Raw genomic sequence first — 16,241 nt, 5'->3', positions numbered from 1 at the left:
TCTTTATCGGGGGTTTTATTACCTGTTATCGCATGATATCGATAACTTACCAGTACAAATTTGCACTGGTATTCTATCCAGAACATCTGACTTGCACTTTATATGACTAAAACACATATGTTGTAAAAATGGTTGAAGCATTTTTTTCGATAACAAAGACATGTCGAAAACTTTTTAAACAAAATTTCGAAAACAAATTTATCGAAATTTTATTTTTCAGTACAACTATGAACAGATTTAAAATTTATTAACATTTATTCAATAAAAAATTTAAAATATTATTCTGCTTAAATTATTTTAAGGCAAAAATTTCCCTAACAAAGTGCAGAAAGTATCGATAACAAAAGTTTATTGATAATTTTTTTGCACTATGATCATTATTTCTTCCAAATTAGATTTGGAAAAAATTTTTTCTTTCATTGGATACCGATTTTTTTTTTTCAAATGTAATCGATTGTTCGATAACAAAATATTATCCTAATGTATTTCCTTAGTAGAGAGAGTATAGTGACGAAACCTTATAATAATTTCTATTATACTTATACTCACACCCTTTTAAAAGTTTAAATGAAAACAAATAAAAATAACAAACAAACACAAAAAATTATGAACAACAAGATTTATATTCCAACAACACAAGACCCATTTCCAACCATAATAATAACAACAACAATGAGAGAAAAAAACAAAAAAGAATTTCCAAGCAAAATTCAAACAAATAATTGCATTTGTTTTATTTATTAAGTAAAATTAAGTTGAATTTTTTTATATATAAACCAAAAGATATAGAAATAAAATGTTGATAAACACACACAACAACAAACTATTAAGTGTAAATTTAAACAAACAACAACCACAAAAAAAACACTAACAAAAATTCAATGAAATTTTGTTGAAGAAAACCCAAAAAAGAAACAAAACTTCTTTAGTCAACTTGAAAATTATTTTTATTTTGTAGATTTTAATGAATAATATTAAATAAAATTTTTCACGCAAAATGGAAGAAGGGCTCAATTGAAAGCAAACAAAACGAATATTGTAATAAAAAAACAAATAATACAAAATACAATAGCATGTGAAAACATTTGCTGTTAAGCAAATGTTTTTTTTTTTTCAAACCGAAAAAAAAAACTGCAAACTGGAAAAAATCTAAAGTGAATTAAAACAGCAACAACAAACACACAACAACAAGAAAACAAAATGGTTTTTAATATACATAAATATAAAACAAATATATAAACTATACCTATAAACGAATAACAACAAAAAAAACAAAACAAACAAAACATGTTGTAAATCTGTTACAATTTGTGCAAATGAAAGGTTATTAACAACAACAACAATTAACAAACAAAATCAGAGACAAAATACAAAAGCAAAAAAAAACAACAACAAACCAATAGTATTTAAACAAATTTGAAATAAAGTGAATGAAATTGTATTAAAAAAAAAAAAACAACAAAATTTTAATTTTCTTCACTCCAAAGTAAGGCAAAAAGTAAGTAAATATTTTAAAGACTTGTATGAGTATTGAAAAACTTCTTTAAGGAACCTGTGGGTATGTCCCCAAAGTTAAAAAATTCCGTATAATGCTTCTTAATTGTCAATCTAATTGAAATTCTTTTATGAATATTGCATCTTCCGAATACATCTTCCGAATAATCCAAATCGTCTTTTACGTACCTGTTGATATGTCCCCAAAGTAGATAAATTTGTTCTAGCGCTTTTGAATATTACAATTGATCTGAAAGTTTCTGGGGATATGTCCCCAAAATTGTGAAATTTTTTCTAGAGTTCGGTATATTGCGAATCGCCTTCACGATTGTAAGGCCATGTCCCGAAAATCGGTCTAGTTCTTCTGAGTAGTGCTAACCGCTATTTTTCGATTTTGTGGGTATGTCCCCAAAGTTATGAAATTTGATTCACTGGTTCTGAATATTACAAATCGTTGTTTACCAATCTGTGGGTACCTCCCTTAAAATGTGAAACGCGTTCTAGTGTTTCTTAGTATTGCAAATCGTCTTTTACGATTGTATGGGTTTGTCCCCAAAGTTTACAAATCTGTGTGTATAAGGGTGGTTTTATATCAAAGCAAATACACTCATAGAAAAAAGTCTGCTGAAAATAGCAAACACTGTCTGCAGAATATTAGTAGTTAATTTTGCTGCTATTGTGTAGTAGTACTGCAATTTCAGAGTAGCAGGCTTATGTATGCTGTAAAATCTGTTGTTTGTTGAAAATGACTGCTGCTTTATTATGAAGGGGAAGTTAGAAGAAAAAATAGAATACATATGTAAATGTGTCTCTCAGTGGATGTTTATAATCACCACTGAATGTATACATTCCATAACCTTTTTTTTTAAATTTAGATACAAAACGCCATGTCAGTCATGTGCACATTAGTAGAGCAATAACCAAAAATGCGAGCTAGCTCAGCCACATTTGGAAATGTATACCACTGGATGAATCAGGTAGCTTCTTGCAGGAATATTACACAAACTAAAATCATCTCTTTCAACAAAATTTCTAAAAAATAACGAAAGTAATCAAAACAAGTTACAGGAACCATAAAAGTAGCATACAATTTTTTTTCAGCAGACTTGTGTACCCAAAATAGCCGTTTTTGTTAGTTTAAATAACAGTTAGAAATGTTTGCTAATACAGCAGCCCTATGTTTGCTGAAACAGCAGTAATGTCTGCTGTCCCATTTTCAGCAGACAAAAACTACTGTTTTAGCAAACATTTTTGCTGAATAACAAATTTGGTTGAGTATAGATTTTAAGATTCCCATAATTAAGGCATATTTGGAAGATGTTAACACGTGCTGCTAGAGCTTCAAAGTTTTGAAAATCTCGTTTTTTTGGCGACTTTGGGGACTCCCGCATCCCATAGCCAATTTCCCTAAAAACATGCAAGTTAACCCTTGTACTGATTGTCAGTCAGTCTATCGATTTTTGCAATTTAGGTAGAGATCGCATTTATTATCTAATCATCACGAAAATTTGCATATATCACCTTCTAAACATATAAACATAGGGCATCAAGAAGCTCTCCATGGAGCTCTATCGTTGGCCAAAGCCTTGGCTTGATTCCACGTTATATGGGCTGATTCCAACTCTCTTTTCGTACAGCGGATCTATGTGTTTTCGGGCGTCCCCTCCATCGCAGTCCTTGAAGGTTCCAGATTAGGACATTTCTCACTACATCATCGAGTTTCGCCTCTATGTGCTCGAAGCGAGGCGCATAGAGGCATATATCGTCCGCGTAGTCGATACCTCCGAGAAAGTCGTAAATAACTCCAGCGTATGCCATTCGGTGCCTCAGTATTAGTTGCTTCTAATACGGAGCCTTATAAAGCTAAAAATAGCGTCGTTTGTATCCCAGGCCTCCCTGATTATCTGGGGCGATCGTTTGAACAATGGGATGTGTCCCATACCGCAACAGTTCAGCAGTTATATTATCAGAGCCGCCTGATTTGTCGTTTTTGTGTGAGACCAAAACGGCCTCAATTTCTTCGCAGGTGGGTGGGACCGTAGATATAGCCCTACTTGGGTTTCGGCGCATTAAGGGGGTCGGACCTTACGTCCTTAGTTGCTGGTTGCTTCGGAGCTAAAGAAACCACGCCATCGCTTTTATTGCAGTTCGGGTGTTGGTTATTTCAAACCGTTCTCATCATTTATTATTGCCGTTGGCCTTATATTGTTGCCGCTCATTTGTCTTATTGACTCGTAAACACCAAGCATGTTTCCAATATTAGCTGGAAACATGGAAACATGCTATTAGCTTAGATTTCCTGCTATCGCCAAGTCCTTGCATTCCCATGATTGATTGTAGATTATTGTTTTTATTGTCCACCTTGACATTAAAATCTCCCACAATAAGTGTTATGTCTCCTTTTAGTAGAGAGCGTGTCACTGAGCCGAATTGGGAATAGAACTGACACTTTGTTTCGTCGTCATCGGGTTCGATTGGCGCGTACATTGATTATTTTGCGGAATTTCGAACTTAATCTTGCTGTCATGATGCGCACAGATATAACATTGTATGATAGAAGAGCTTGCTTTGCTTTCGGCATCAGGAAAAGACTGACTCCATTTATTCGATGTATTTCATTGCCTGAAAAAATGAGGTGATAGCCACCTTAAAGATCCATAGCTCCGGATTTCGGCGAACGTACGTTACTTAAACCGAGGATGTCTAGGTTGTTCTTTGACATCTCGTTCTGGACTTCTGGCAAAGTCTCGATGTTTCTGAGAGAGTTCTGACGTTCCACGTTCCAATCATAAACCATGTTCTGAATCCATAGGCCGTCATAGGGGGGTTGTCAGTTCCATTATTTCTTCTTGATGTTTCTGTAATCGTAATTTTTTTAGATGGATGGCGGATTGGGCCATCCCATCGGTACCTATTGCTGGGGCTGCCAGCGACCCTCTTGGGCGAACTTTCTTGATGATGAATCTTCTGAAGATCTGCGAGTGCCACCGTTGGCCATTTTCTTTGGCTTATCCGCTACCGACCCTTTTGAACGAACCCATCGCGATCATATTCGTATCCGTGCAAGCGGGACACCCCGGATATTTTATTTCTACGGCACCCGTCATATCTAATGAGCTTTCCCCTTTCCACCACCTGGGTAGGCGTCCTAAGGGAAAAGTATCATGGGATATTTGAATTGGGATATTCTTTTTGGCAATATTTGTTTGAAGAAGTCGTCGTTTTTTTATAGTTTAAAGAAATTTTTTCTTATCAAGATGACATGTCCCCAAAATGCAGATTTTTTTAGTTTCTAAGTTCTAACAAACTTTTAAGTATTTTAATAATCAGATGTTTCAAGAATTTTAGAAAATAGAAATTTTGGACAACAGTTGTCTAGCTAGGCATGTCCCCAAATTTGGCATGTTGCCAAATATGGCGTCCCCAAATATGGCATGTTGCCAGATATGGCATGCCCACAAATATCGCGTGTCCTCAAATTTGACACAGGAAATGAAAATGTGAAAATAGAAAAGGATTTTAGAAAATAGAAATTTTGGACAATAGTTGTCTAGCTTGGCATGTCACCAAATATGGCGTCCCCAAATATGGCATGTTGCCAGATATGGAATCCCCCCAAATATCGCATGTGCTCAAATTTGACACACGAAATGTCCTTAAAGTGTGAATATTTTCACTTTTTCTGAGTTTTCATTCAACTTTCGAGTATTTGGGATATACTAATTACACTTTTCGGCAAAATTCGTTAGAAGTAATCGTTTGAAGAAAAATCTTTTTTTTTATCAAGATCAGCTAATGATGTATTTTAATCAAACTTTTGAGTATTTTTAGTCATCTGATGTTCCAAGGATTTTAGTAAATAGAAAATTTACAGCAGCAAATGTGGCATGTTGACAGATATGGCATATCCCCAAATATCGCTTGTCCTCAAATTTAGCATATTCCCAAAATGCCATGTCCCACGACATATCCTTAAGGTGTGAACATTTTCACGTTTTTCTGAGTTTTTCGAATATTTGGGATATACTTATTAAACTTTTTGGCAATATGCGAAGAAGTTATCGTTTCTTTAGGGTTTAAAGAAAAATCTTTTTTTTAACAAGATCAGCTAATGATAACATGTCCTTAACCTGCAGAATTTTAATCAAACTTTTTTTCTGATGTTTCAAATAGATAATTTACAATAGTTGTCCAGCTTGGCATGTTCCCAAATATGGCAGGTTGCCCAAATTTGGAATATTCCCAAATGGCATCCCCCTTAACTAAACAAACTGCCGCATTAAAGTTCTGCACAAACTTCGTAACAAAATTGCTTTTTAAGAACTCCTTTGTATTTAGAGCGCACACAAGAAGCCAAGGCAGTAGCCTTAGGTCTATGTCCATAGTGGCAGGGGGCGGATTAATATCTGCACCCATTTTCCATCTAACCTAGCCCAAAGCTACCCAGGTAAAACTTCTCAATTTTTTTCCCATTAGCTTCTGCTCACAAGTTTTAATAAAAATACTTCAAAATTAATGTGTATTTTGTTGGATTTAATTTTTATTTTTTTATTCGTTTTCTTATTGACATGTTTCTCATTTTTATTATTATAATACATATAACTTGGTTTTTTGTTTGTTAAATCTTAATAATCGTTAGTTTCACATTTTGTTGTTGTTGTATTTTTAATAGCATTCTTGTTCATGTTCCTCAATGGTTGGGTTTGAGAGCGCTCACTTAAAGACTTAGATAATTTTAATTTAAAAGATAAAAATTTATTTCATTCATTCTCTCATCAAAATGTATATAACTTTTCAATATATCTCTTGGGAATATTTTTATGTTGTTTTGTGTAAATAAATTTAAAAAAAATTAGTTGTTTTCTTTTCAATGATTTTGTTGTTCAATCTTCTTTTATCAATAATACAATAGGCTTTTGTTTATAATATTTGGTTGATTGTTATAACAAAAAATTAACATAAAATGGGGGAAAAAATAAAATTGCAAATAACGGAACTTAGAAGAAATGCATTTACAAAGAATTTATTTATTTGAATAAAAGTTTTCTTTTTTTGTGGGGGGAGGGGGTTGAGGGTCACAAAGCTGTTTTAAATGTAGTAGAGAAAAAAGGAAGTATGACATCATCTATGCTTGGAATTTATTAAATATTCTATTTATTTCTTGTTATTTTTTAGCAACATGAGATAAAAACTAAATTAATTATCACTTTTTTGTTTTTTTTTTTTTTTTTTTTTTTTTGTAATTTGTTTTTTTTTTTTGGTTTTTGTAAAATTGAAAAAAACAAACACACATTTGGAAAAACACAAGCTTAAGAGAAAATGCATTAAATTTGATTTAACACTGATTTTCCTTTAAATTATAAGTCTAATAATTTTTTTTTTCGCAAAATGAGATTTCCTGGTAAAGGAACTCGGAATCGCTCTTGCGCTATGCCTTAGTTACCTAGTACTTTTTTTGTTTAAATTCAAGTTTCCTTTTTTAGTTTTTCTTTTGTTTTTTCTCTTGTGGTTTTTGGGTGGTGGAACTTAAAGCTTGCTAAACATAATAGTTAATAATAAAAACACAAGTAATTAACAAAATTTGCTTTAAATAATAATAATAAAAAAAAAACTTAAACAAATTGTGAGGGGGTTTTGTATAATTGATAATAGATTTATATGCTATAATTTATGCCTAGAATTATTAAAATTACTTTATATAAACATAATAGGTATATTATGAAAATAACATAAAAAACTCTCATATAAAATGTGTCGTCCCAAATAAAACCGACAAACACACACTCTCACACTCGAGGCAGAATGATAGATTTATGTCAGTTTCAAATACGAAGGCGGTGAACATTTTTTGCGTAAAAATTTAATTATATACAAAGGTAAACAGGATACCAGGGTGATGATGGAGACCTTCCACAGGAAATCGTATGAGGAAATAAATTCCCAATCTGCAAGAAAGCGAAAAAAGAAGTTAATAAGATTAACAAATGCAAACAGGGTAGAATTCCTTTGTTTTAATTTGATGAAATTTCTTATATTCATTAATTGGAGAATTTTTAATGGCGTTGCATTATTTAAAATTAAAAAAAAAAAAATAAAAAATTAAAAAAAAATTTCATTGAAAAAAATTTAAAAAACAAAATAAAAAAAATTTAAAAAATAAAAACAAATAAACACAATAAAAACGAAAAATTTATAAAAACATAATAAAAAAATAAAAATAATTTTTTTTTTTCAAAAATAAAAATAATTTTTTTTTTTCAAAAAAAAAAAATTTAATTTTTTTCAAAAAAAAAAATTTAATTTTTTTCAAAAAAAAAATGTTTTTATTTTTTTTTTTATTTTGGCTATAGGTCTATTAAAACAAATATTTGAATTTTATTTAATTATTTTCCGGTTGACTTTGTCAAAGAAATTTCTAAGAGATATAATAATTTAATAATTGTATAGCCGAAACGATCAAATATCTTGCAGAAATCAGAAAAAAGTCAACAATACACAAAAAAAATCAAAAAATATCTTTTAAAACAAAAAAATTATAATAATTATATTTTTTTCAATATTAAAAAAAAATAAAAAAATTTTAATTAAAAAAAAAAAAGTTTTAAAAATTAAAAAAAAAATATTAAAAAATTATATATTTTTATACATATTTGAAAAAAGAACAAAGATGTGGTTTGCTAAGCCATTATGATTTTACTGCAAAAATTTTTTTTAGCGGAGGAAAGTGAATTTTAATGCTTTTGAAATAACTTCGCACTTGTAGTCCGCATTGGGATACTTCCTTACTAACTCGAGCTAGATATTTGGATATTTTTTATTATACTGTTATAACTAAGTTTAACAATGCACAAAGAATTCCAATAAAGGCAGTGAGCTTTCTTTTCGTTATCGAGGGTCTTTTTAGCACATTCAATAACCAATCTGAAAGTGTTATACTATCTTTTTAATTAAGGATTAACTATTGCTCACGTGATTTTAGTAAAGGAAATACGATTTTTTTTTTTTCATTAAGTAAAGTTGAAAAGTTTTCTCCTACCGAAAGTGTTATACTGTTCTCCAACTGTTATACTAAGGCTAACTATTGTATACTGGTTTCAATAAATACAGTGAGAATTAATTCTTTTAGTAGAAAGACCCGTTTAAAACCCATGCTGAAAGTGTAATGCTGTTCTACTTCTGTCATAACATCACTAAGTGTTGTAAAATTATTTTATTTAAGGCAGTGAGAAGTAGTTACTATAGTTCCGAGTCAAATTAAAACGTTGGAAAGGAACTTTGGCACCATGCAATTCGTAGCAATAACACAGACGCCATTTTAGTCAAAGTGGAAAGACTAGCCCAAGAGTGGTCTTAATAATTTCAAGGCATGGGCCTCGTTCATCAGAGACCCAAACCCAGCTAGTCCGTCGGCAAACACATTTCCCGCCACTCCTTGATGACCCAGGGCCCAGCACATTCTGACGGCCCCCTCCATTGGCACGAATATGCTCCTTGCATTTCTTTAGAGGTCTCTATCGCATGCAAACTGAGGTCAAAGCCTTAAGCGCCGTCTGTCAGTCCACATAGATCGTAGATGAATCTTGAACAGAATGGACAAGTGGCTCCAGTTTCCTGACTGGCTCAATCTAAGGGCAGCCTCAAACCATGTTTAATACTAAGCACATCACTTGGAATGCTATTCCTCCCTCACGTTTCCAGCAAAGCGGTGATATAAACACATCTTCTTGACCAAGACTCTAACTCTCCTGAGCTCATAGTAATAATGTTTGTAACTGCAGTAGTTATTCTAAATTTATTCTATAGAAAATTTTGTAAAAATTTTATTTCTATAGAAAATTTTGTCTAAATTTTATTTCTATAGAAAATTTTGTCAAAATTTTATTTCTATAGAAAATTTTGTCAAAATTTTATTTCTATAGAAAATTTTGTCAAAATTTTATTTCTATAGAAAATTTTGTCAAAATTTTATTTCTAAAGAAAATTTTGCAACATTTTATTTTTATAGAAAATTTTGTCAAAATTTTATTTTTATAGAAAATTTTGTCAAAATTTTATTTTTATAGAAAATTTTGTCAAAATTCTATTTTTATAGAAAATTTTGTCAAAATTTTATTTTTATAGAAAATTTTGTCAAAATTTTATTTCAATAGAAAATTTTGTCAAAATTTTATTTTTTAGAAAATTTTGTCAAAATTTTATTTCTATGGAAAATTTTGTCAAAATTTTATTTTTATAGAAAATTTTGTCAAAATTTTATATCTATAGAAAATTTTGTCAAAATTTTATTTTTAAAGAAAATTTTGTCAAAATTCTATTTTTATAGAAAATTTTGTCAAAATTCTATTTTTATAGAAAATTTTGTCAAAATTCTATTTTTATAGAAAATTTTATAAAATTTAATTTTTTTTTTCAAATTCTATTTTTTTCGTATGGATTTCTTATTGTATAGTGTCTAGCTTGAAGAAACTTATATTAACTCCACTTACCAAAATACTCGTGTAAAACAAATAGGGAGATAAGATATAAAGCTAAACTGAATAATTCGGCCAGCACCATTAGTCTGAAATCATACAAAGGAAAAAAAAAATTTAATTCAAATTCCGATATTTTTAATTGGGATAAAAACCTACCTATGCCACGTTCTCACAGTTAAAGCCACCATAATAAGTTCGGTCATTATAAGAGCAGTGAAACTTATAGCCACAATGTGGATGAATTCATCTTCGAATAATATCAAGGCTCCATACATTATGACACCTCCCTGATAGATGCTTATCAGCACCCAAATGAAGAAGGTTTTGTAACTCAAACTTCGACCCTTGGAGAGATCTTTATAGAGTTCAGGGTAGGTTACAGCCGTGGTCGAAGTAATGTCTTGATCCAACACCAAGGAGAATACCGGAAACATGGTGTATAGAGTGGAATAGCCCACCATAAGGAAACCTTGATACAAAGCCACCGAACTCAAATAGAATACAGCCGAAAAGACCGCCTGTAGAGTGGTGATGATTAGACCGCGATGTATGACAAACTGCGATAGAGCCGCTGAGCGTTTGTAAGAACGTCGACCATGGACCAGCAACAGTTTGGCTATGTGTGAAAACTGAGGCAAACTAAAATCACCAGCCAAAGAGGCCTGTCTGCCCTCACGTCCTTCTATACCCACACCGGCATCAGCTTGTTGTATCATGCTGACATCATTGCCACCATCACCTATGGCGCAGGTGCGTTTTCCTGTATGACGCTGTATCAGCTGCACCACCTGGGCTTTCTGGGTGGGGCTACAGCGACAACACACAACAGCAGGACAGGCGGTGGCCAATTCTAAGAATTCAATGCGATAGTATTGAAGACACACTTCCAAGGACTCGCCGGAAATAACCAAGGCATGGCCTTGTTTGCGTCGAAATTGATTCAGTTCCAAATGAGCATCGGTACGAGTCTTTACAGGTCTTAAGACGTGAAGACCTTGATTGCGGCCAATCAATTGGGAAGATTTAGCAATGCAGCAGGCGGTCTCCAGCTTATCACCAGTTAACATCCAGACACGCACCCCAGCATTTCTTAGAAGTTCAAGTGTAGGTCTAACACCCTCCTGAAGGCGATCCTCAACGCCTGCAAAGAATAAAAAATAGATAAATAAACCTCTTTGGAAGAGAGTGGGGGAGAACAGATCCTTCTATTTACCAGTCAAACATAATAGTTCCATTTCTCTTTCCAACGATTCCACCACAGCTGCCACTTTGGCCGCCCTATCGATTTTACTGCTGCCCGCCGCATTGATTCTTGTCTCAAAGTCGTTGTATTGCTCTTCGCTCAATACCTTCTTGGCCACCACCAAGGTGCGCAATCCTTCGCGAGCCATGTTTCCCGACTCTTCACTCAACCAATCGTTGTATTGTACTATGGTTTGCATAACAACATCTGCCCCCTTTAAATAGAAGGTAATCTCTCCCGACTGCGAGTCCTTAACTATGATGCCCATGCGCTTGCTCTCACTTGTAAAGGGGAAGATTTGCAATATTTGAAAATGCAATAAAGCATCATCGTCCACTTGGTATTGGTCACTGCCTCTGTGATGGGCTTTCAGCTGCAATGTCATCGAGGTGATGTCACGAGCAATAAGTGTAAGACCCACCTGTTCGGTCCATTTGACCAAAGCAATTTCATCAGGCGAGGAGGCCTGGTACTGGTGTTCATTGGTCTGAGCCACATCCATATTTATCACAGACTTGGTGGGCGAAGCCGAACCTCCTCCGGATGTAAATGTGGAAGAGGTGGAAACCGAGCGGTTGTCGTCTTCATCTGTTACAGGAGTAACATTGTGACACAAGGCCAAAGCCTTAACAGCTTCCCATTCACGCCAGCCCTCAGGTCGACGCAAACGATTATTGTAAATAGCTGTCTTGGTATTGGTCTCGGTTGCAGTGCTCGAACCAAATATAGTGGGCGCAAGAGAGCCTATAATTTCCGATACATGATGAAAAGTATCGCTGTCATGGGAAACAATGCCCAAATGGATTTTCTTGAATACCATTTCGTTTTGTGTCAAGGTACCCGTTTTGTCTGTCAGCACATAGGATATGCGGCCCAATTCCTCGGGTATGGTGGTTGAGCGTACCACAGTGCCTTGAATTTCGGGATCATTTTGCATTTGCCAGGAATAGAAGGCTTTGCCCATATCCAGATTAACCCTAAGGCTAATGGGTATGATGTAGGAGAAAAGCAAGACAAAGCGAAACATGTAACGATACCAGGGGCCACTGAAGCCCTTCAACATCATCATGACCAGCGAGAGACCCAAAACAGCACAGAAGAGGACCTAGGGGAAAGACAAAAAAATGCTCTTAACAAAACCAGCTGCCTGAGGTTTTCTTAACAGTTATTTACCTTTGTCAAACCATTTATTTCCATATCCAGCAGTCCCACTTTGGATCTGGGCTGAGAATTGTTCATAACACTTCTCGTTTCACAGCCTGTATAGATAACAATGCCCGTTGCCGTACCAGCAGCCACCACAGTATTGGCCCACAAAGTATTCTCAACATTAAGGCCAGTATCCTCACTGCCATCGGTCATGGAGAAGTTTCCTATAAACGAGTGAATATCGTTTTGGGGCTTTTCAATGTAGATACTGGCATCAATATTGAACAGATCAGAGTCCTTGTTGAGTTTTTGGGTCGAAGGTACCGCTAAGCGTAATTTCCAATCAGTTTCACCTGAATAACAAGAAAAAGAACAACAAAATATTCATTATTGGCCAAAGCCTCTAAAGGGGAAAATTATGCCCACTCACCATCCAATTGATCGGTTCTCACAAAAACGGAGCCACTTCGATCACTGGTACGCAACAATGCCAAATCTGCCGGCACTCTTTCATTCTTCTCCACTATGATCATATCGCCCACCTTCAGCTTGGACGAAGGTACCATCTCATAACCTCGCGTATCCGATATTATTAAGCGTTTATATTTCTGTGAATTCACTTCACGATCTCGTTGATGACGTCGATAATCATCGATAGCCTCACGACATATTGTCACCGTCAGCACAAATCCCAGAGGGCCCCAGTACGTGTAGGGATAGCCAATGCGTATGTCCGGTATAAATTGAGAGAGAGCCATGATCAGAAAATACAAATTCAAAAAGAAACGAAATTGTCCAAAGAGTACCAAAGGCAGGAACGATATGAAATTGTACTTTTGATTACGAATTTCATTCGGTGGGAATTTTTCAGTGGTTGCCCTTCCCAGATGGACAGTGCGGGCACGCAACTCACGTGGTGCAAACCATTTTCGCCAGCAACTGAAATGTATAGGAAAAAAAATAACAAAAAAAAATGAGATCGAAGTTAGAAAACCTTAAAACGATTATTGGAGAGATCAGAATCTGAAGCTGCGTTGATATTTTGGTATTGAGTTTCAATAGAAATTAAAAAAAAAAAAAGTTTTCTGTAGGCCGACCCTCCTCCTTACCCCAAAAGTACTACCCAAAAATAAAAGTGGACCGATCGGGACAAAATGGGATTCAAATGAAAGGTATTCAAGAGTAGAGTAAAAATTTCATAATAAAAGTTGGGTCCAAGTAACTGGAGGGCTGCCCTAGCCCCAAAACCCCTTAAAATAGGTTTATGTGACCATATTTGACGGGAGTAGATTACGAATATGGTCAGGAAGTAGGAATAGGCTTTATAATTTATTGATAATGGAAGGGGGCGGACCCTCCACCGTTACCCCCAAAACACCACCCAAAATCAAAAGTGGGCCGATAAGGACAATATGGGTATCAAATGAAAAGTATGCGGGAGCATATAACGAATCTGGCATACAATTTCATGTCGAAGTATAAGGGGTCACCCCACTCCTACAAAAACGCCCAAAATGGGCACATTAGCCAATCACGAATATATGGGACTCGGTTTGTTTGTTCCGCATAGACTGAAAATCGGTTGAACCGATTTTCTCGAAATTTTCGCGTATTGTGTAGGTTGGTCTGGAAGGAAACATAGGCTATATAATTTTTCGATATCGGAAGGGGAACGGACCCTCCCCGTTATGCCAAATACACAACCCAAAATCAAAAGTGGACCAATCGGGAAAATATAGGTATCAAATAAAAGGTATTGGAGAGTAGAATACGAATATCGGGCCGCCCCAACCCCAAACCCCCCCAAAATTTTCTATAGAAATAAAATTTTGACAAAATTTTCTATAGAAATAAAATTTTGACAAAATTTTCTATAGAAATAAAATTTTGACAAAATTTTCTATAGAAATAAAATTTTGACAAAATTTTCTATAGAAATAAAATTTTGACAAAATTTTCTATAGAAATAAAATTTTGACAAAATTTTCTATAGAAATAAAATTTTGACAAAATTTTCTATAGAAATAAAATTTTGACAAAATTTTCTATAGAAATAAAATTTTGACAAAATTTTCTATAGAAATAAAATTTTGACAAAATTTTCTATAGAAATAAAATTTTGACAAAATTTTCTATAGAAATAAAATTTTGACAAAATTTTCTATAGAAATAAAATTTTGACAAAATTTTCTATAGAAATAAAATTTTGACAAAATTTTCTATAGAAATAAAATTTTGACAAAATTTTCTATAGAAATAAAATTTTGACAAAATTTTCTATAGAAATAAAATTTTGACAAAATTTTCTATAGAAATAAAATTTTGACAAAATTTTCTATAGAAATAAAATTTTGACAAAATTTTCTATAGAAATAAAATTTTGACAAAATTTTCTATAGAAATAAAATTTTGACAAAATTTTCTATAGAAATAAAATTTTGACAAAATTTTCTATAGAAATAAAATTTTGACAAAATTTTCTATAGAAATAAAATTTTGACAAAATTTTCTATAGAAATAAAATTTTGACAAAATTTTTTTATAGAAATAAAATTTTGACAAAATTTTTTTATAGAAATAAAATTTTGACAAAATTTTCTATAGAAATAAAATTTTGACAAAATTTTCTATAGAAATAAAATTTTGACAAAATTTTCTATAGAAATAAAATTTTGACAAAATTTTCTATAGAAATAAAATTTTGACAAAATTTTCTATAGAAATAAAATTTTGACAAAATTTTCTATAGAAATAAAATTTTGACAAAATTTTCTATAGAAATAAAATTTTGACAAAATTTTCTATAGAAATAAAATTTTGACAAAATTTTCTATAGAAATAAAATTTTGACAAAATTTTCTATAGAAATAAAATTTTGACAAAATTTTCTATAGAAATAAAATTTTGACAAAATTTTCTATAGAAATAAAATTTTGACAAAATTTTCTATAGAAATAAAATTTTGACAAAATTTTCTATAGAAATAAAATTTTGACAAAATTTTCGATAGAAATAAAATTTTGACAAAATTTTCTATAGAAATAAAATTTTGACAAAATTTTCTATAGAAATAAAATTTTGACAAAATTTTCTATAGAAATAAAATTTTGACAAAATTTTCTATAGAAATAAAATTTTGACAAAATTTTCTATAGAAATAAAATTTTGACAAAATTTTCTATAGAAATAAAATTTTGACAAAATTTTCTATAGAAATAAAATTTTGACAAAATTTTCTATAGAAATAAAATTTTGACAAAATTTTCTATAGAAATAAAATTTTGACAAAATTTTCTATAGAAATAAAATTTTGACAAAATTTTCTATAGAAATAAAATTTTGACAAAATTTTCTATAGAAATAAAATTTTGACAAAATTTTCTATAGAAATAAAATTTTGACAAAATTTTCTATAGAAATAAAATTTTGACAAAATTTTCTATAGAAATAAAATTTTGACAAAATTTTCTATAGAAATAAAATTTTGACAAAATTTTCTATAAAAATAAAATTTTGACAAAATTTTCTATAGAAATAAAATTTTGACAAAATTTTCTATAGAAATAAAATTTTGACAAAATTTTCTATAGAAATAAAATTTTGACAAAATTTTCTATAGAAATAAAATTTTGACAAAATTTTCTATAGAAATAAAATTTTGACAAAATTTTCTATAGAAATAAAATTTTGACAAAATTTTCTATAGAAATAAAATTTTGACAAAATTTTCTATAGAAATAAAATTTTGACAAAATTTTCCATAGAAATAAAATGTTGACAAAATTTTCCATAGAAATAAAATTTTGACAAAATTTTCCATAGAAATAAAATTTTGACAAAATTTTCTATAGAAATAAAATTTTGACAAAATATTCCATAGA

At 31.8% G+C, this 16,241-nt stretch overlaps 1 protein-coding gene across 2 annotated transcripts in view; it reads right to left on the bottom strand.

Moving 5' to 3' along the window:
- Window positions 1-6,006: 6,006 nt before the first annotated feature.
- LOC106082069 (probable phospholipid-transporting ATPase IIB) overlaps window positions 6,007-16,241 on the bottom strand; it is a 91,254-nt gene continuing 81,019 nt past the window's right edge. For both annotated transcript variants that reach the window (XM_013244383.2, XM_013244384.2), the window contains exons 2-7: window positions 12,791-13,299; window positions 12,385-12,713; window positions 11,182-12,316; window positions 10,125-11,109; window positions 9,981-10,054; window positions 6,007-7,439 (exon numbers count right to left, since the gene is read on the bottom strand). In XM_013244383.2, coding sequence (XP_013099837.2) covers window positions 7,306-7,439; window positions 9,981-10,054; window positions 10,125-11,109; window positions 11,182-12,316; window positions 12,385-12,713; window positions 12,791-13,299 — 3,166 coding nt within the window. In that variant the 3' untranslated portion in view covers window positions 6,007-7,305. The remainder of the gene's footprint in view (window positions 7,440-9,980; window positions 10,055-10,124; window positions 11,110-11,181; window positions 12,317-12,384; window positions 12,714-12,790; window positions 13,300-16,241) is intronic.

This window comes from Stomoxys calcitrans, chromosome 3, assembly GCF_963082655.1.
Source record: "Stomoxys calcitrans chromosome 3, idStoCalc2.1, whole genome shotgun sequence".
Taxonomy (NCBI): Eukaryota; Metazoa; Arthropoda; class Insecta; order Diptera; family Muscidae; genus Stomoxys; species Stomoxys calcitrans.
Note: the sequence above shows the minus strand (reverse complement) of the source record. Positions and strands in the feature narration are given on the sequence as shown.